The sequence below is a fragment of the Squalius cephalus genome, assembly GCF_949319135.1.
Source record: "Squalius cephalus genome assembly, chromosome: 18".
Lineage (NCBI taxonomy): Eukaryota > Metazoa > Chordata > Actinopteri > Cypriniformes > Leuciscidae > Squalius > Squalius cephalus.
This window is the reverse complement of record NC_137139.1, coordinates 22,083,792-22,105,288: the sequence shown is the minus strand read 5'-3', so window position 1 is coordinate 22,105,288 and position 21,497 is coordinate 22,083,792. Positions and strand designations below refer to the sequence as shown.

The 21,497-nt window shown below is 37.6% G+C and overlaps 2 protein-coding genes across 3 annotated transcripts in view; one reads left to right on the top strand and one right to left on the bottom strand.

Annotated features, from left to right (window-relative positions):
• The first annotated feature begins 984 nt into the window (after positions 1-984).
• Positions 985-8,141, top strand: gdi1 (GDP dissociation inhibitor 1). Its single transcript, XM_079848964.1, has 11 exons — positions 985-1,262; positions 2,570-2,677; positions 2,958-3,057; positions 3,222-3,356; positions 3,659-3,857; positions 4,818-4,949; positions 5,048-5,147; positions 5,793-5,964; positions 6,166-6,310; positions 6,594-6,648; positions 7,702-8,141. The coding sequence occupies exons 1-11, from the start codon at positions 1,218-1,220 to the stop codon at positions 7,852-7,854; spliced, it is 1,344 nt and encodes a 447-aa protein (XP_079705090.1). The 5' UTR covers positions 985-1,217; the 3' UTR covers positions 7,855-8,141.
• Positions 8,142-9,494: 1,353 nt separating this feature from the next.
• itih6 (inter-alpha-trypsin inhibitor heavy chain family member 6) overlaps positions 9,495-21,497 on the bottom strand; it is a 12,867-nt gene continuing 864 nt past the window's right edge. The window contains exons 2-18 of one of the 2 annotated variants that reach the window (XM_079848960.1): positions 20,875-20,910; positions 19,921-20,075; positions 17,197-17,307; positions 16,624-16,871; positions 16,358-16,527; positions 16,149-16,265; positions 15,891-16,062; positions 15,162-15,433; positions 13,447-14,662; positions 13,222-13,254; positions 12,312-12,329; positions 12,131-12,184; positions 12,012-12,032; positions 11,821-11,871; positions 11,562-11,675; positions 11,037-11,417; positions 9,495-10,922 (exon numbers count right to left, since the gene is read on the bottom strand). In XM_079848960.1, coding sequence (XP_079705086.1) covers positions 10,660-10,922; positions 11,037-11,417; positions 11,562-11,675; positions 11,821-11,871; positions 12,012-12,032; positions 12,131-12,184; positions 12,312-12,329; positions 13,222-13,254; positions 13,447-14,662; positions 15,162-15,433; positions 15,891-16,062; positions 16,149-16,265; positions 16,358-16,527; positions 16,624-16,871; positions 17,197-17,307; positions 19,921-20,075; positions 20,875-20,910 — 3,432 coding nt within the window. In that variant the 3' untranslated portion in view covers positions 9,495-10,659. The remainder of the gene's footprint in view (positions 10,923-11,036; positions 11,418-11,561; positions 11,676-11,820; positions 11,872-12,011; positions 12,033-12,130; positions 12,185-12,311; positions 12,330-13,221; positions 13,255-13,446; positions 14,663-15,161; positions 15,434-15,890; positions 16,063-16,148; positions 16,266-16,357; positions 16,528-16,623; positions 16,872-17,196; positions 17,308-19,920; positions 20,076-20,874; positions 20,911-21,497) is intronic. The other variant, XM_079848961.1, reaches the window with a different exon arrangement.

Sequence of the window (21,497 nt, the reverse complement as noted above, 5' to 3'; positions counted from 1 at the left end):
TCTATCTATCTATCTATCTATCCAATCCGTCCGTCCATCCATCATCTATCTATCTATCTATCTATCTATCTATCTATCTATCTATCTATCTATCTATCTATCTATCTATCTATCCAGTTCGCCCGTCCTTCCATCTATCTATCTATCTATCTATCTATCTATCTATCTATCTATCTATCTATCTATCTATCTATCTATCTATCTATCTATCTATCTATCTATCTATCTATCTATCCAATTCGTTCGTCCGTCCGTCCGTCCGTCTGTCTGTCTGTCTGTCTGTCTATCTATCTATCTATCCTCAGAAAGAGAAGTTGCAGTGCTCCGCTGTACATTGTAAAATAAATTGTTGGGTTGACCCATGGACTGTAAAAAAAAAAAAAAAAAAAAAAAAGGTTGACCACATTGTAAACTATTTATTTATCAAAAAGGCTCTCTTTGTATTATTTATCATAAAGTTATTCTACCTGCACAATCCCTTTTACTGTATAAATCAATCTTGGTCGGGCCCTCGCTATTTTTCACCATGAGTGCTTTCAGGACCACTTTATTGGGCTGAAATTTCGACAGCCTCATATGTTTGCATTTTAATCAAGCTTATCTCTTAACAGATCACTTATTACTATGAACATTAATATAGAACAATACTTTGCGTTTCCTGAGCACTAAACAGCTCTCATCTTTATCATCAGGACTTTAATTCACGCGTTATTAAGAAAATCTTCATCCTCAGTGTTGTTGGCGGAGGGATATCTGATAATGTGACTGCGCCCTGTGCCATTCAGCTGTAGGATGGGGAAATGAAAATGAAATAATTTAAGACTACCCGGGATGTGAATCATCGCTAATATTTTTGAAGCACTTGTATTTGTGGCTGATGTGTAATTCTGGGTTGATGACATTCAGAACAACAGTGGTTATCTCCGTTTTGGGAGGTGCACTATATTATTTCGCGAATGTCTCCGCACCGCTGGAGCTCGTGCTGAGGTCAGGGCCATCTTTGGTTGTTCTCGCCGGTCGCGACTCGCACCACAGTGATCAATTGTGATAGGTATCAAATCATTCGAGCGATAACCGTTTGCAAAGAGTTCGTTTTACTGTCGGTAATAGGACAACAGACTGGTTCTGCATAAATATTTCATTGCATCAACACCGTTTTGCAGATTTTTTTTGCAGCGGAAATTTGGCAAAAGAAGGGAGATCCACTGTAATACAACATGGATGAGGAATATGATGTTATCGTATTGGGCACCGGACTCACAGTGAGTAACGCATTCAGGTCACTGATGACTCATATGAAACAGATGAAGATATTGTCGATTGGTGCTCGTGTGCTTATGCTGTTATCAGAGATGTGACTGTAGGAATAGATGCTTTGCGTTAGATTGAACCCGAGGGCCTATTGCTGACGCATCCTTTGGACCAGTACTGTATACTATATGTGTGTGTAGTGAGCCAGCATTTCTCGTAATTTCTACCTGTATACAAGTGCAATCCTTCCCAATTACATCTTCCCCCGAATTTTCAAAGCCATTGAGGCTGCACCATTGACATGACAGCGGTGATTAAAAAGTAATGACTGATTCTCGTCTCAGTGTCTGGTTCTAAGGAGTGGCATCAGGTATCCCGTTTGCTCGTGCGTCGAAAGAGGGGAAAATGTGTTTATTGCATATATTTCGCCTTTTATGGGTCGCCAACGCCGCGACGAAGCTGATTTGTGCTTAACTGATGTTAGTTCATAGGTTGCTTGCAATTCATCCGTTTTGGACAGGGTTAAGTGGATTTGTTTTTTGTTATTGATATATTTTAAAGGGCCCAATTGAAAAGATACGAGAACTTGATATTGGATAAATATGTGTAAAAAGCAGCATTACTAATAATAAAAAGAACGAAAAAAAATACAGTATTGTTTTTGCATTTTACGTTTCTCTATTTTCCTCATGGAGGATCGTGGCTGATCTGGGCTGCGGCTTGGATGGGTGTAGCGATGTCCGATTCGGCATCGAATTGTTCTTTTGAGTCGAATCTTTTCAATGAATCTACCCGAGGGGCTCCTCTGTTACCGAATCATTAAAAGCCGATTTTTTAAAAAAAAATACGTACTGTAAATATGTTTACGACTTGATTATATGATAGTTTTAGCACACAAACAATTGGATTTAAAACTTTTTCAGCCAAGATGTAAACAAATTATAGTATTGTTTCATGTAAATATCAATCGTATTTAGGTTCTAAATTGTTTTTCACGCTGGAACAAACTGAACTGGAACTCTCATAATTACAATAATCTAATTTCACGAAATTGGCCCCGCTAGGATGTCAGAATGACGTAAACGAATCATAGAAGAATTTGGTTTTCGAACCGCTTCATTACAGCGAGAACTGTTCACAGGAACCGATTCGCGGAAATGACTCGGACTTTCCATCACTAGTTGGGTGGGGTGACTCGCATCCCAGTGTTTAACGCGGAAGTCAAGGCTAGATACCTGCTGCGGCCATCTCAGCAGATGAATAGAATAATATAAATCCATCACAGATTATTTCAACTGAATGATGTTTATTTGTGTAGGAATGTATTCTCTCTGGGATCATGTCCGTGAATGGGAAGAAAGTTTTGCATATGGACAGAAATCCATACTACGGTGGTGAAAGTTCCTCTATCACACCCCTGGAGGAGGTGAGGATGTTTCAGTCATTCATTTCATGCTCATTTCATGTCTGCTTGATTTTACACACATTAATAACTATGATTGCTTTGTCGAAGAATAAAAGTATAATCAAAATCGGTGTATTTTTACATAAATTAATATTCTATGTTAATAGTAATATTTATATTCATTTTAAATATATATAAAAAATGAATAACATGTACTTATTTAAAAAAAATATTATCATATGATATTTAAATGTTGCATTTATCCTTGTTTTTTATGCATGCACTTTTTTTTTTTTCTCAGCTCTATAAGAGATTTGGGATTTCAGACAGCCCCCCAGAGTCAATGGGCCGGGGAAGAGACTGGAATGTGGACCTTATTCCTAAATTCTTAATGGCCAATGGTAAAAATACTTAAGTAGCATAATTGTCGGTGTGAGAATATTGTTCGAAACATGTTTTGGGATTAGATTGTTGCCCCTTAATTCATGGAATTCTGTCATTTTTCTGTAACAACTTTCTGAATAATTATGCACAATCACATATTGTCATTATTATCTTCCTTAAGGTCAGTTAGTTAAGATGCTTCTATACACTGAAGTGACCAGATATCTTGACTTCAAAGTGGTTGAGGGAAGCTTCGTGTATAAAGGGGGAAAAATCTACAAAGTGCCCTCTACTGAGACAGAGGCACTGGCTTCAAGTAAGTACAGCTACCCTGGGGAAAAAATGGTGTAGAATTTGTTTTTACTCAGATATTGCTTGTAAATTAATACATAATTACAAAAGAAACAGCAAGTAACACACTGAATTGAAGTGAAATTCTGTAGTAGAAAGACTAAAATAGTATTTTCTTGTCAAACGTACTCCAATAATCCTTTATTTATAACTTCAAATATATTTTTTTTTACAGTTTAGCATATTGACTGTAGGAAGAAATCAAGAATTGTTTTTGATAATAAAAATGCAGACTTGTACAGATGACACAATACATGTGTTGCTTAGACCTAATGGGAATGTTTGAGAAGAGACGTTTCCGGAAGTTCCTAGTTTTTGTGGCCAACTTTGATGAGAACGACCCCAAGACCTTTGAGGGTGTCGATCCCAAACTCACAACAATGGGAGAAGTGTACAAGAAGTTTGACTTAGGACAGGACGTCGTAGACTTCACGGGACATGCCCTGGCCCTCTACAGGACAGATGAGTAAGTGTTGCCAGTGTTACAAAACCTCATAGTGTGTAAGAGTCTTATAAAACATATTATTTAAGGCAACACGCTACAGGCATTTTACATAGTTTTTTACTACACTTCATTTGTTTGTGTCTGAAGATTTTAATAACAACAGATTTTTTAAAGGCCGTCTGTATTCCTGTCTATATTCTGAAAGGTATTTAGAGAGGGGTCTTATCTTATATCATTTGCCTGATTTATTTAACATTTAATTCCTTAAAACATGTGCTGTGTCCGAAATCGAATTATTATTAACCTTTATTTAACCAGGCAAGTAACTTAAGAACAAGTTCTTATTTTCAACAACAGCCTGGCAGGAGAGTTAAAATCTCCTGAAAGACATTCTAATATATTACAACACACACACACATACATTCTTTTAAAACTTCCCTACTATATAGTATTATACTAAAAGTCCCCGGATGAGCTACTACTTACAGTAAGATTCTGAAGTGTCATTCGATGGACATTAAACTATCCAATGAGGCCACTGGAGAAGATTTATGAATGGAAGTGAATCAAAGTAACTGAAGCTGGTAGGTCACATGACAGTAACAATATGGTGAATGTATGTCTGAATTTCATTCATACTATATAGAACATACTTTTTTAATGGTTGCGCAGTAAATTCAACTGTAGTACCTACCCAGACAGTACGCGATATCGGACGCAGTGATGGTGATTACAGTATTTTCTGATTTATAGAGAGATTAAAAATATATATCCAAAATCCCCTCTGTAAAAACCTGTAACTCTAATGTCAACCAAAAAATATTTCTTATACTGAGCAGTACTACTGTGATTAAGCAACAGGGTTAGGGTTAGGTAAGGTGTTATCTATCTATTCACCTGTTGTGTCTTGCCTTAATGTCAACAAATAACAATGAATTATTTTGCATTGATGATAAATGTATTGAATTGAATTCCTCCTAGTTACCTGGAGCAGCCGTGTCTGGAGACCATCAATAGGATCAAACTCTACAGTGAATCTCTGGCACGTTACGGAAAGAGCCCCTACCTGTACCCCCTGTACGGATTGGGGGAGCTGCCTCAGGGGTTTGCTAGGTTAGTCGCCCCTCCCACACCCAATCATTCTCAAGTAATCATGTTGAGTGTCACTGTGAAGGGCTTATGTTTTAAACATGGGCTTTTTGAATTTACAGGTTAAGTGCTATTTATGGAGGAACATACATGCTGAACAAACCAGTGGATGAGATAGTGATGGAGGGAGGACATGTGGTGGGCGTGAAATCAGAAGGAGAGGTACTTTTTTTGTTTTGTTTTTGAAGTGGGATATGACCATAAACTGTAAAGACGACATGTCTTCACTTCCTTCCACTGTAGAAAAATAAAGCCAAAATGTCCCAGAAATGGCAGCTGCCATCTTGTGCTGATGACATCATTTGGAGCCAGAGTCTGTGCCGTAGCGATCGTGAGGTGGAGCCGCGGTATCAAGGTCCCGCCCAAACTCCCGCAGACTCAATCGCAAGCAAAGCTGTCAATCATGACGCTACATCTCATTTTTATAGCATCAAATAACTAACTAAAACAAACATTTCAACATATATCAGCGTCATAAGAACTTCCTAAAATGACAACAGCAAAAAAACTTTGGGAGAAAAAAAAATGTGTTTGAAGTGCAATTTCTGTTTTTAAGTTTGTCTTAAGTTTGTCGTTTACATGGAGAGGGCGGAGTTTATGACCTATACTGCAGCCAGCCACTAGGGGGCGATCAAAAATGTTTTGGCTTCACTTTTCAGGACGTGTGCGGCCCACTTGGATATATCAAACTTCTTTTATTGAAAAAAAATTATAATATAAAATAATTGATTATTACAAAGTGACAATACGAGGATTTTCTTTGGAGAAGTTTGAGACAGAATTTATGTTTGAATTTTCTTTTCCAAGGTTGCCCGATGCAAACAGCTCATCTGTGACCCAAGCTACATCGCGGACCGCGTGCACAAAGTAGGCCAGGTGATCCGGGTCATCTGCGTCCTCAGCCATCCCATTAAAAACACTAATGATGCCAATTCCTGCCAGATCATCATCCCTCAGAACCAGGTTAACCGCAAATCAGGTTAGTGACAGCACTTGTTGATTCGTGTTGTATTTGTATAAAATGGGAATATTTGCAGAGAATGATTTGCAGGATAAACCAAGATTCAGGTATGCACTGCTGTGCAGACACCACTAGAGGGTGCTGCTTACTTTCATTTCAAAATGCTGCTAAAGTATGTCATGAAAAGCTCATGCTTATTTTGTTGTTATTTGCATGTAGATATCTATGTTTGCATGATCTCCTACGCCCATAACGTGGCGGCTCAGGGGAAATACATTGCCATCGTAAGCACCACTGTGGAAACCTCTGATCCTGAAGCTGAAATCGAACCTGCTCTGGAACTCATCGAGCCCATTGACCAAAAGTCAGTTTACTTTGCTTTCTATACTCTGTTTTATAGTGAAAAAACAAACAACATTAATAACTTAAGCTCTAATATTCAGTTCCACAGCACAACTGCTAGTGTGATATTGCTTTTGTACAGTTTTGAAAATTATAGGATATATCTTTTTATAAAAGTTAATAATCAAATTTTTCAGACCCACGTTATTTGATATTTTTTAAAACGCTCCTCACTCCAGAAAACACAGCACTGCTCACATTAAATGCAATGAATTTTTGTATTATAATTTTTTTCATTTTTACAGGTTTGTGGCCATCAGTGACATGTATGAACCCACAGATGATGGGACAGACAGTCAGGTCAGCTTCACGCTGTGTTATTTTAATATTCTTTATATACTATTATAAAAATGAAAGTGAATAAAGACCATATTTTGAACTAAAATTTTTGTTTTAATTTTAGTCATTTTATGTGCTTTTGTCATAATATATATATATATATATATATACATATATATATATATTATATATATATATTAGGGCTGGGAAAAAAATCGATTTGATTTAAAAATCGAGTTGGTAGGTCAAATCGATTCATATTTTCAAAAAATCGATTTTTTTTTAAGCGATGCTTCACGACATCACGACAAAAAGACTAGCATGTTTAATTTTTTAACGGTCCTCCACGACGACGACGGCGCGCGAGTGAGTGAGTGAGTGAGGGAGAGTGAGTGAGAGTGTGTGTTTGCGAGTGAGTGAGCGAGTGTGTGTGTGCGCGAGAGTGAGTGTGTGTGTGTGTGTGTGTGTGTGTGTGAGAGAGAGAGAGAGAGAGAGAGAGAGAGAGAGAGAGAGAGAGAGAGAGAGAGAGAGAGAGAGTGTGAGTGAGTGTGTGTGTGTGTGTGTGTTAGTGCGTGAGTGCGTGTAGGCTATGTGAGTGAGCTTGTGTATGTGCGAGTGAATGATGTGAGACGGCTCGCGATGACTGGTCGGAAAACAACGAGTAGTCTGACTTGTTGGTCGAATCGAATCGTAAATTGAGTTTTTTATAAAAAAAATCGCAGATTTTTTTAGGGGAAAAAATCGCCCAGCTCTAATATACATATATATATATATATATATATATATATATATATAATTTGATTTTAGTTTTAGTCATTTTAGTACTTCAATTTTAAATCAAATCTCAAATCTTAAATCAACTTAAATCTATTATTTAATTTCAGTTAGTTTCCAAGAAAACATTTCCAAGTTTTCCCATAAAATATATTTTACTTTATTTCAGTTAATGAAAACGAATTTAATAGTTTTAGATAACAGTAACAAAACTGGCTTTACAGTAATTTCTTGTTTAAATTCTTGTGCACTTCTTGGCATCAGTCAGAAATATAACCGGTTTTGATGTCATTTCTCCAGATATTTGCATCCCGGTCCTACGATGCCACCACTCATTTTGAAACAACTTGTAACGACATCAAGGACATCTACAAGCGGATGACAGGCAGTGACTTCGACTTTGAGAACATGAAGCGTAAACAGAACGACGTCTTCGGCGAGGACGAGCAGTGAGGGGTGGAGAAGTGACAGAGGAGTGGAGAGGCAATGTTCAGATGGAGGGCAGAGATGGGGCGGGCTGAACGGGATTTACTGGGCTGGGTTCAGAGGTCGCGCCGAACAGAATCGACAATGCAACGACGTTGTAAATCTCTTTCAACCAGCCTTATCTTTCCCAGAGTGCTCTTTGCTCATTGTCTCCACACCCCTTCGGTGTCTCAGTTCAGATACTATTACAGCACACAGACACACAAACGCTCTATCGCTCACATTCCACAACTCTGCACTACAAAGTGGGCTCACACCAACATGCTACTTTAGATTCTTACATAAGCAGTATGCATCGTTTGCGCAAAATATCATGTTGAAGTGAAACACGTGTCTTTTTGTTCTCTGAATATCGTCTTTGACTGAAGCCCATACATGTGAACGATTCCTCCAATATTGAAGGAGATTTAAAACATTTTCTCATCCACTTTCGTGATGTATCCCCCAACAGTCCTCGGACTGTTAGATAGCATACTGTCGTCACTTTGACATTTAACAGCTTCATGTGAACAGCAGCCTTCCTGTTCTTTAGGAAAGTGTCACTGACAAAAGTATAGTAAGATTATTAAACGCTCACCATTAAACACTACATTTTGACACCTGGACAAAGGATGTAATAGGATATTGGTAGTATGTAAAAATGCATAAGGTTGTACGAAATTAAATCTGACTTTGCCACATCTAGCAATCAAAAACTGAACTGACACTCTCATATCACTACATTTCCTATTCCTGATCCTTCTGCTCTACAACTCATTGGTCTTTTAAGTTATTTCATTCTTTTTTATTATTATTGGTGGATATTCAACTAAATCGAATGAGATGTATAATATGCAGTATAGAAGTGAATTGTAAGCCATTAACTTGTAACTAACATTACAATGTCAAAAACATTGTATGGCCTCACAATTTCTACATTCCTCGTCCTCCTGCATTCATTTTGTTTGTAGTGAAAACCGATGTTATCGAATGCAAATGTGTGCGAAAATGCATAACAAGTCGATCACTTAGTTTGTTACGGGAAATGAGTCTTAAGAATGTGGAAGCGATTTTCACTTCTACAGCTGCAGAAGTAAATAATAATGTGAATTTGATGAGAATCAGATCTTTTGTTATTGATAGTAGCCATATCCCGTTGGTATTCTGGCTTTTGTAAACCAGTCTGACTCCAGTCTACTAAATACTACATACATACAGTACTTTAGATTGTGATGAACATTATGGATCTCCCTGTGTACTGTTAAGCTTTCCACTGCATCTTTGATTTCTCTTCCATTTTATTAGTGACTGACACATGTAGTCTCTGCATTTACACTTGGCTGTTTGAAACCACAAGACAAACTGACTGGTCATTTTCACCATTACTTGCAGTATATCTCTAATCATGCTCGTTTTTGTTTCAAAATGAGTTGAATTGCCATGAATAGTTATAGTAGACGCTAGTCTGGACCAGATGATCATGGTGTGCTGTTTGAATTCTCAACGTACAGCTTTCAGTGTAGAATTTACGAGCGTTGTCATGTTGTTTTCCATATTCGCCTTTGCTGAAAAAAGTTTTTTTTTCCCTTTTTATTTTTAATGGAAAATAAGGAGTGTGACAGTTTTTTAACATTCCTGAATTTTATTGGGCCAAAGTCACTTATGGCCTTATAGATTCACATAGAAGCATACAGGTCTTGAACTCTCTTCCTTAGTGCACAAATTAGATTGTGAATTATTGATAACTGGAATTAAATAGAATTACGCTGCATTGCTATATTTGTTATCTTTTGCACCTCTCCAGCATATTGTTGCATATGTTTGGATTAACTGTTTTGTACTGTATTTATTTTCATTTTGTCTTTCATTTTCAATGTTGAAACAACTAAACATCTTTAAAAAAAACTGACACACAAACTCGACGATTTTAAGTTGTGAATTTCATCTCGTGTTTGAGCAGTCTTGTGCATCAAAAATAAATATGAATAAAACAAATCTTTCTTTGGTTATGTTTGATTATTTGCACATATGAGGATTTACTTTTCCTTACAGGACAAAGTAAAGAATTCAACACTCATTACTAATGTAAAAATATTTTTAAAATCACAATTCTCTCTCTCGTTATATTATTTTAAATGGATGCATATATACACATATATTTATGCAAACTAACTGGAAGCTTAGAAAAAATATTTGATCATTGTGCAATAATCTCATCCCAAGGCTAACATTTAATACTTTTATTCAATTTGAAATGGTTAATTTCATGATAAAAAGGCACTGATATACACAACCATTCAAAAGTTTGGGGTTGGTAAGATTTTCAGCATCATTACTGCATTCTTCAGTGTCACACGATCCTTCAGAAATCATTTTAATATGCTGATTTGATGCGCAAGAAACATCAGTGTCAGTTGTGCTACTAAATACTTTTTTTCAGGATTCTTTGATGAATAGAAAATAAAAATAGATTTTTTTCTTTTGAAAAAATTCAAAAGAACATTATGTTTTTGTAACATTTTTGTTGAATGCATCTTTGCAGAATAAACATGTTCATTTCTTTAAGAAAAAATAAATAAAATCTTACTGACCCCAAACTTTTGAAAGGTAGTGTACCATTATGTTCAAATGCAAATAGTTGGACCAATCAATGCTTAGAAAGCATCTTTCAATTCATCACAGTTGTGTGTATTCGTAGTCTCTGTTAATACTAATAGCACAAGATTTAAGTTCCAGTGTCTTTTCTATACCTTTTGTTATTCTGTAGATGTAGAAATAAGGTATGAGGGTTATCTATTGGTGATCCACAACATAGCTCTCGTAGGACTGGCCCAGAAGTCTCTCTACATCCACCTCCGGCACTACCCAACATTGAGCTGAGTGACGCTTCCTGGATGAGTCCTTCAGATTCTTGTCTTGTAGAGTGACAGGAAAATGCTGATCTCCTTTCATTATCCAGCCCATGGCCAGCGAAGTGTTTTTATTTGTTTGTGCATGATGGAAACCAGTTTGATCTGTTACTTTCTTGACCTCTATATGGGTATGTTGAAATTGGCCTGGAAGTGGAAGAAAACACCCAAACAAGGTCATCAGATATGGGAAAATCAGTCTGAAAATCCATTTGACATCTCATTAAATAAGATTAAAAAACAAAATGCTGTGTTCCCTACCCAACAGCCCTTGAGTGAGGTGAGAGAGACCCTTTCCATCAGCAATATAGAAGCCCAGGTGCTCCATTTGAAAGTATTTGGGATGGTTGTAACGATGGAAGAGAATTAAGAACTGCACACCAACTCCGAGCTCAATCCAACAGCTGTGGTGCTCTTCAACCGTGATTCTCAAACTGTGTCGCTCCACAGATCCTCTCTGATTGGTAGGCAGCGTCTTGATTTCCTTCCCTTCTGCCTCCACTACCACTGAGTCCAGCGTTAATGTGACCATAACGGCACCTTTGGCAGCAGTGATAGAAATCCTGTCGAAGAATGTACGAGTACGATTCTCCATCCCCTCCTTAGAAGGAGCCATTATTAAATGCCCATCCACAATCATTCCTAATGGTATAGTCATAAAACAGGAATGAGAGACATTCATTATGTTAAAAGAATATCTAAATAGCATCTCATTTAATTTAATCATGTTTAGTTTCCATAAAGACCATTCAAGCTATATGTTGGATGTAAAATTCAAAAAACCACCTTTGTCTGGGTCCTCAAGAAGCCGTAGTACATCATCAGCCTTGCCGTCAATGGTAAAACACAAGTTCTGATGCAGCTTTGGGAGCTGAACAACAAAATGTGGGTCTCCATCCACTTTCAGAGACAGAAAAACACTGAAGTATGTTAGTGAATCCCTTCTATGTGATTAAAATCTTGTATTCATCTTCAAATGCGCAAAATGGCTAAAGGAAGAAGGAACATGAATTATTTCATGAAATATTCTGTCCTGGAGTCATACCTGATGAGGAGAAGACTTTAACTGAACTTAAACTGGATGGGTTGTCTGGGTCTGTTGAAACAATTAAGACGCATAAAATGCGCTGCTTCTGCTAAAAGCATTTAAAAAGTTAATAATGTAGTTACACCACATTTATAAAGATTTATTATTCCATATAAAGCAGGTTGTGAAATTATAGATGAAGTGCTTACCAGCAACCTCAGCATCTGAATCTGAAAGAATAATGAACAAATCCAAAAACGGACATAACAATAATCCCTAGTAGCGGAAAAAATAGATTGAGCAAAGATTCGTAATGTTTTAAACTCACATGACTCATAATGGATGTTGTAGTCATAGTCAGAGTCATGTGCTGTATCATAATCTGCAAAATAACAGCATGATGATGCAGCTTTGGTTTAATTTCGTGTTTAGGCAGTTATTTATTATTTTATATTTTGTATTAGTGCCAAACTGATTTACCACTTTGTCGTTGAAAACATATTGCTTACCTTTAACAAGTTCAATATCTGTATGAAAGATCAAGAAACACATGATCAGAAGTTACAACATTACCATAATGTTATTGTAATTTTTACATACTGTTATTTATGCATTTTACATACTATACTCGGCTTTATGGCCTAATGTACATGTTCAGTTCAAAGGGCACTGCGAAATGTCTTTCATAGGGAAACAGGGAACATTGATACATTACAGGACGTGAAGAGCGAAATATACCCATCAGTCACTGTGCATCACTCCAGTACCTGAAGAAGTTTGACTAAAGTAAACGAGGTAAAAAAGTGTTGAGGTTCCGCCATTATTATCATTGAGTTTAATTAGTCCCAGGTGTAGTTTTTGTGTGTTTTTTAATAAGTATAAAGTGCGCAAGATGTGACAGTTATACTGCAATTATCATATTACAGTTAAATAAAAGACAAATATAACATTTATTTTCTAATATTGATTTGATGGCTCCTACAGGTTTGCATGCATCCAAGGTCAAAAAACACAATTTTCTCATTATATACATTGCACATCACCACATTTCTCAAAGAGTCTGAAAATGGTTAATTTGAAGATTCAGTCTCTCTAAGCTCCTCCTTTCCACAAGCCTATTCTGCTCTGACTGGTCAGATGGCCCAGCCTGTTGTGATTGGTCTACTGCTTACAGAGCATGTGGCCAGTGACCATAAGCTGGCATTATGCAAATTTGTTATATTGTTACTAGGTATGTAAGAGAAAAAAGACAGGAATTGTTGACAACTCGATTCAGCAGTATAGAATGGATTCTTTCTTTGCAGAGCTATTACCTTCACAAACAGCTATATTACACACTGCATGAAAGGTAATTTTCAAAAAAGCAGTGTCTAAACCAGCATGATGAAAAAGCAGAAGGAAAAAAATGGATTGTATTACCTTTCCTCTGAATCTGGATGGACGAAGACACATCTGATGGACAGAGAAAAATGGATAATAGAGGTCCAAAAAGCGACCATTAAATTAATTGGCAAATGCAGAGTCACTTTGGTTATTCATTTGAGACATTCAATGAAATTTCTAAATTCCATTCAAACAAAACTACCAAATTTCTGCAACACTGTGGCTATAAATGTCAGCTTCTGATCCTAAGAAGGAACTCACCCAGAAAACGAGAGGCTTCCCACAACTTTGGTGCATCTGTCATTCCCGGCATAGGCAGAAAAGTAGGAGACATCAGTGTGGCCACTTCCAATTCAACATGAATGTCTGAATTAGCATCTGATGTAGATGCTGTGGAGGTCAATGTCTGTTGGCCCTGCTGAAGCGTTGTGAGTCCTGAGGTAGAAGAATTCTCAATGCCTGATGAAGAGTCTTTCACCACAGATTGTGCAGTCTTGACTAAGGTGACTAGTGTTGTGCTTTTGACTGGTGGAGAGGAAGAAGTGGTTTTCGTCATACTGGGAGGTCTGTTTGAAATCCTAGCCAAGGCTTGTGTGGTTTTGATGGAGCTGGGAGGAGAGGAGGACGGCTTGGTGGAAAGTGGGGTAGTGGTGGTCTTAAGTGGTCCTGTAGTGGTCTTCTTTGGTGATGGAGGAGGGATTGTTTTGTCAAGGGAGACAGAGGTGTTAGGCGGTCGACCTGTGGTGTGAAGCCCTGAGGGTGGTGGATGTGCTTGTACAGATTTGGTGACAGGAAGTTTGCTTGTTTTTGGAGGTGAGAAAAGGCTGGATTTTTTGGTTCCCATTGCAGATGTGGAAGATATTTTAGGTGCAGTGTGAGAGGTCTGATTCATCACATTTGTAGAACCTGCCATGGTACTAGTTGAAGTCTTGCTGGTAGTAGCCACAACAGAAGAGCTAACCGTAGGTTCTGGTTCATCAATTTCCGGTTTGATCACAACCAACGAAGTGACTGGGGTTACAAAATTGTACTTCAGTGAAAGATTGGTGGCTTTATCTACAAGAAGGCGCTGTGTGATCAAATCCGAGGTGTTCATTTTAGCCAGCAGCAACTCTTTGATTGTAAAATAAGCCCAGAGCCGATTCACAAAGCTAGGAATGCCATCCAGTGCCTTTGCACAGCCCAGAGATGCTTCTGTGCCATTTACAACTGCTTTGGCCAGTGGTAGCTCATTCTCCACTTTCACTTTCTGCTTCGAATCGTTTGCTGTCAGTGTGACCTTTAGATCCCGCACACCTGGTTTAAGTCGTCCCGTGACTACCAATTCAGAGCCCTGGAAGTAGTTGGGGAACAGAGAGCGAGTGATATCGTACGCCTGATCGTCTAGATAGGACAGCTGGATATCTGAAAGCAGAGGACTGGCGACTTCATCATAGAAACCTTTCAACTGGACAGCAGCATCATCGTCCTCATATACCTAAAAGGCAACAAATAAATTAAAATATGAACTATTATAATTTAATTCACATATAATTTACTATAAATTATTCACATAAACTATTCTTCTTATTATTAATGTTATTATAAATCATTTTGATTGGCTTAAAACCATTTCAAGAGTGATGATATATAGAGTCCAAAAACACTGACTTTTCACTGTTAGTATCACTCTGCTTTTCTGTGTTTGCGCGTTCCAGACATACTGGGGATTTTTTGTTAATCTTTCAATGATTAGTCACTCACTGAAGCTTTGGTTAACTGATTCATTTATAAAAAATACATTTAGGAACAAAATAAGTGACTAGCTTTATGAATGAGTCATTGAATCATTCATTCAATTGTTACATTAGAAAAACTGATTTATTTTGGAATCTGTCGTTGAATAATATGACCTCATTAAGCATTATGCATTTTTAAGTTTAAAGATGTAATAACACTGTTGTGTATAGGTCAACTTGTACTTAAAGGAAAATTACCATCCGAGCCACACCCCGATTCTCCAATGCCAGCCTTCTCAACATTGGAAAATCAGCATCATCTCCAAAGGCCAGACCAAATAACGAAGCTAAACCCAAAGCATTTTGTGCATTACGTAGAATCGCATCTGGTTCTGTCTCCCCAATAGTGGCTTCTCCATCAGTCAGAAAGATGATCATGGGGACACGGTGAGATGAAGGTGCTTTACCATTGGGTAAAGAAGGGTTTAGCAGCTGGGCCGCAGACAGTAGAGCTGAATTGATGTTTGTCCCTAGTTTAAAGAAAAAAAGAGAGTTCATTACAGAATTTCCTGCACTACTAAATCTTCTCTGTAGCTGTTTAATCTCCAGCTTCACAGCAAAATAAATCTTATTGTGAATCAGACTTTCTAGTCCAAACTGATTGTGATGAGATAAAACAAAGTGTACCACAAAATAATGGCAAAGACATGTCTCTTTCTACTCTGTTGCAGACAAAAAAAAAAAAAACTAGTGTAGGAAACATATGATCCACGAGCAAATAACTGTAATAAGCTTGTTCCTTGTCAAGGAATCCTTGATGAATTGTTCAAAAAGAGTTACGAGGAAATGGTTTGAATCAGCCAGACGAATCCTTCACATGAATCCGTGGTTACTGAATCACTGAATATATATATATATATATATATATATATATATATATATATATATATATATATAATTTTCTTAAGATACAAAGAACACACTTACAGCCCTCTGCGATTATCTTCCTGACAAATTCCTTGGCATCCCGCACATTCTGCCGTGTGGCCCGCACAGTGCGTCCTTTCTTCCAGATGTAGACCTTATCGGAGAAAGTGATGAGATTGAAGTAATCTCCTTCACGCAGGTCACTCAGTATGGTGGTCATGGCTGCCTTAGTCTGATATAAAACACAATGGAGAAATACATCAGCGTTCTTCATCTCACTCTCGACAAGTTGTGGTTTTGAGGTGGCTGAGGTGGTACCTGCTTAATTTTTGTGCCAATCATTGAGCCGCTGATGTCAATGACAAAGATGACATCTTTAGGAACTACAGGAAGTCCTCGAGGTGCAAAGTAGTGAACAAAGTAGCCATCATCCACCTGGAGAAAAAAAAACAAATAACAACATCATGATGCTACATGGAGACCACTGCTATTCTGATACCAACAATCAAGTAGGTTAGTGTGAAGACCTGGATGTCCCCCATGGGGTCTTTGAGCTCCACGTCATACTGAATGACGAAGTCTGCATTGAGACCGCTGGGAGAGATGTTCCTCTGTTGCTGTACGGTGGGAGTGTAACGCACATGTGCGCAGTGAGGATTCTGCTCGACCTTAGTTGAAGGAGGAGGTTCTGCATCTGCTAAAAGAACAGTGAGAAGAAGAGAAACCATATCTTTGAGATTTGTTGGTCTGAAGCATTGGGTTGACGTCACAAAAGTGCTTTCTTTAACAGTACCTTGAACACTGTTTGTGAGCAGTCGGCTAGTTCGTAGTGGCAGAGCTCTGATGAAGCTGATGCCAGTCCTCTCTGATATGCTGACATCCAAGGAGATGTTCTGCACGGGTTGACCAGGTCGTAGACCCAGAGAGAGCTCATATCGGCCAAGCCGTCGTGATAACAGCTCCTCATAAGACAGTGAGAAGGACACGCGAGTCCCAGGAGGCACGTTAACTGCTACACGGAACTTCTCTATCTCGCGTTCCCTTTGGAATACAATATAAGTTAATCAGATAAATAAAGTGTTTGTCCTTGTGTCCTGAGATAACTCTTCCTCCAAATAAATTATTTTGATTTCTATTTACTTTAAGGATGATCCAACAAAAAAGATCTATAGTTTAAAACATCTGCAACAACTTTATAAGAACAATTTGAGAGATTTTCTCAACACATCCATTTCTAAAACAGCATGTCTGTAGGGGCAAACCCGAAAGGTAAATGAAATGTGACCTATTGCATTTTTTAGTAAATGCCTGCACACTGGGATTCTGCCAAATGCAAGTCCCAGTGGAGAAGGTATTTAACACTGACTTTGTAGCAACAAGTCCTGCCGTTTTCCCCTGCTTCTTAGCGGTATCATAGATCTTCCTGGCATCAGTTCTCCTCTTCACCTGAGCCACATATACCTTACCATTTGAGGTTCTAGGAATAAACAAAAGACAAATCAGTGCAGAAAGCATAAATATTTTGTTTGATAAAGATCATACAGGCCAGTCTAGTTCATATAGTTGTAATATGCTGTTGGTTGATGGCAAAACCAATTTTCACTGGATCAAACATCAAATTTAAAACATACCTCAGAGTTTCTCAAAAAAGCAGTTTCTCATTATTTTAATTTATTTGACTCACAATGTGACTTCATATCTAAAAGTTGTGACTTTATTTGCATAGGTTTGATTATCTATTGCATTTGTGGCTATATCTGAAAATGTAATTTTATCATAATTGTGACAATATAAATATTGCGTCTTCATTCTTGCAATTATGACTTTTTCCTCATTGCTGTGACTTATATCTTACATTTGCTCACATTATGATCTTATATCTCACCTTTGTGATAGGCAATTGCGACCATCTCAAAATGTGACTTTACATCTCACAACTGTGACTATTTCTGTTAACTACAAAATGTTCTCATAATTGCGACTTCTATCTCACACTCACAATAACTCTATTTCTTATTTTAAACTTTCTCTCACAAAAAAATGCAGAAACAGGCTGTCAAACCAAACAGCTAGTGACATTGAAAAAGAGGTTAGCAGAAAATGTCATTTCCCTCAATCATAGCCATTTCAATCCCCTCAGCTCTCAGAGCAGGAGCATTTCCCCTGCAAAAACGCCCACACGAAGCGATCCATACTCTCTTTGTGTCTTTACATGAGGGTCAAGGAGAGAAAATACTAACGTAGGGTCAGCAAATATATTTAAATAAAAATCAACAAGAACCAACCAAAATAAACCAACAGCCTTGAAAAAGAGCTTGTTTGAATAAGAGCAGGGTGAATGGACAGTTTAAGGCACAGTGGAAAATGAGGCGCCTGTATGCATGTGTGGCACTGAGAGGTCTGGGATCACTGCATGTGACACTGTGAACAGAGCTCTCAGTCACAGTTTAACAAACACTACTGCTCTAAAGAAACACATTTGCGGCAGCTATTTGAAAAAGTACAGAGCCTGGTGGAAGTGCCTGTCTGTTTTTGTTTGTACAAAAGACCGTGATACCTTCAGCATGTGTATACATCTGTAATGTACATTGAAACTTGAAACCCTGCTTTGTTGATGGATACATGTGTGCATTCTTCATGCATGTGTGTGTATTTATGTACACGTAAATGTGTGAGCGTGTGTACTTTGGCCATGTGCCTTGGTAAACTCTGCTGGGTAAAAGAGAGAGTGAACAGAGCCAGTGCTCGTCATTTTCTCTATTAGCTCTCTGAGTTTTCTTGACAAAGCCTGCTATTCATCTGGCCTGAACGTTCTTTACTTTTGACCCATGTTAGCTTCCAAATCCAACCACTGTGTGCTTTATCAAGCTGTTATGGAGCCTTATTTGTGGGAATATATTTATATTTAGCATTCATTTTTGGAAAAGGGGTTTACATAACTCACTCATATCTGGTGAGCAAATATGACTTCTTTACAATGTCTCTCATAGAAGTTTTATAACAAAAGTCCTCTACAAAAAAGGATGCAAAAGCACCATACGATACTTTAAGGTGCTTTTGCATCTTTTTGAAGCTTATACTGGTTTGGAACAACAAGAGAGTGCAATGAAGACAGAATTATCATTTTTGTGGACCACTTGTATCATATCAATATGACTATATTTCAAGTCTTTAGAAGACATCAAAAGCTTTTTTTCACCAGTTCACATTTACATATAATTAAATAGCGTAAAGGTTATGCGTATTTGACGTACTGTCCGAGGGGAGGGCTCCAAGCTCGTATTTGGCCCGAACCCAGAGTACTCCATCCCAGGTTGGGATAGGTATAGTTAGAAGTGAGGAGATGGGGTGGTGGAAGGGATGCTGGACAACTGTCATAGAACAGAGGTAAGTCTGCTGTATATATACCTCCTGATGCTTATTGAGTGGACTGGATGAGCTCCTCCCGAACTTTGTTAATAAAACATCAATCAGACCAATTTTATGTCGCCAGTCACTTGATATCTTACACTTAAGTTAGATCTTAACTCAAGAACCGCCATCAGCTGATTCATTGAAAAAATCCAACTTCACTCGTGAATGTGCCAAGGAGGCCGGATATTGGGATTTTTTATGCAAATATAAGTGCATTTGTCACACAAGCACGGCTTTAAAAGACTTGAAAATAATGTGTAATTTTTGTGATAATTTCATGGTGCTTTTGTATCCTTTTTACAGCTTGCAAGTTCCCATTCATGTAACTGCATGGAAAAGAGCAAAATGTCTTTGTGTGTGTTCAACAGAAGAAAGGAAGTCATTATTGAAATGACATGTGGAAGTCGAGTAAATTATGAACTTTCACTTTTAACTGTGGTAATCTTTTAATTATTTCTGTAGATCTGAGCATCAAAATATTTTCCCTTTTGGTCACAAAGCACTTCTTTCCACATGAACAGATCATTAGCACAAGTACAACCCTGCTGTGTCTATTCAGGGAACACTTCCAGCTTAAGCCAAATGATACTCAATTTAATTGCAATATCCAGTTGAATTTTAAACCAATTTGAAAGCCAGAATAACAGAAAGAAATGTGGTGTAATTTGTGACTCACATGGTAAAGTTGGAGATGAATGCAGAAGAGGACAAATCCACCTCAAAGGCCGCCTCCTTAGTGATGTTGAGCTGGTTCCACACGGTGCTCTCCACTGTGGTTGCAGCATAGCGAGACACTACAGAACATTGCACGTGGTAATCCGTCACCTTGAGCTAAGGGCACAACCAAGACCAAAACATGATACATTAATATGCCAAGTCACATTATACACAAAGTAGGGGAAAACAGGGCTAGTTGTCACACCTTTTATACACATGAACATGAATATTTTAAAGTTGCCCGGGGATATCTGACATAAGACACCAATTTTAAAACGACATTGCTTTATCAAACAATTTGTATGATTAGCGTGTTACTGTTGATTTCCCAGGACTTTTGAACTGATGTCAGAGCTCAGTATATAGAACATCTTGATCTGTTTACTTGAACCTGATTCAGACCACATTGGTCTGGCAACAGAAAAGCCAATCTGAACACTGCATACAGCATAGCGCTACAAGAAGCTTTGTATATAATTGTAAATTTATAGGCAAGATTGTGACACAATCAGGTATTAAAATAATTAGAGCAAGATGATACAAATGAAGACCAGTTAAGACTAAAATATATCCCAAATTTGAGCTTCTGGAAGTACAATTTTAAGATTACAGAATGTCTTGTAAAAATAAATAAATTAATTAATTAAACTTAAACACTTTAAACACTTTGCACTCTGTGTCCAGTGACAGATTTGGATTGTTCTGGTCATATTGCTTCTAACTCATTTTTGTGTATTTTACAGGAATAAACATTTGGTTTCTTGGTTTCTAAAATGAAAAGGAACTCATGGGTCAAAAGGCTAGAACACTATTTGGTGATTTATGGAATTTCACAATAAACCCAAGTAAAACAATAACAGAGGCATTTATCTTAATATTTACAGTTTAGTATAGCTTTTACTGTCATACTTACTGCTGGTTTTGCTGCTGAGGTCTGACGTCTCGGTCTCTGAACAAAAAAGAAATAAATACAAGTAGCATGTTAGGCTTATAGATTTTTTCTTGATATCTTTTGACTACAGTGCAATGTATACAGCTGTATTTAGTAAAAGTATGCCACGAAAAGTATTCTCAATGAAGAATTATTTCCAGCTAGGCGTTATAAAGACCCCAAAAACCCACAAATCTGTGTTTGTTCTTACTAATTCCTTAGTGCAACTTAGCTGTAAGTATCCATATAAACTTGGTAAACTTGATTAACTTAAATTACCAACCATAAATTTTCCTTTGAGGGCAGAGGCATAAATGAAGAAATAGTTTGAAATACTGTCAGTATTCTCAGATGCCAGTGGTTTGGTCTTGATCTTACATTGAAATAGACTGAATCAAAGTCATTCATGAAAGGGGTGGAAATTGAACTAAAATACTGTACACACAAGGCCACTGGAGGATTTTACATGTTAACTTTAGACACAATTCCCTGCTGTGCCAATTTATTACCACATCTCCTGGAGATTGCTGCAAATATAAACAAAATGCTAAATATAGGAAAGAAAATGTGTCTCTGCTACTATGAGTTTCCAGTACACGCTTTAA

What these genes read in the sequence shown, in the direction of transcription:
- gdi1 (XM_079848964.1), top strand. Translation starts at nt 1,218, where the DNA reads ATGGATGAGGAATATGATGTTATCGTATTGGGCACCGGACTCACA. An exon ending in GCCCTCTACAGGACAGATGA is followed by an intron (nt 3,858 to 4,817) that starts GTAAGTGTTGCC and finishes AATTCCTCCTAG; the next exon opens with TTACCTGGAGCAGCCGTGTC. An exon ending in CCAGGTTAACCGCAAATCAG is followed by an intron (nt 5,965 to 6,165) that starts GTTAGTGACAGC and finishes ATTTGCATGTAG; the next exon opens with ATATCTATGTTTGCATGATC.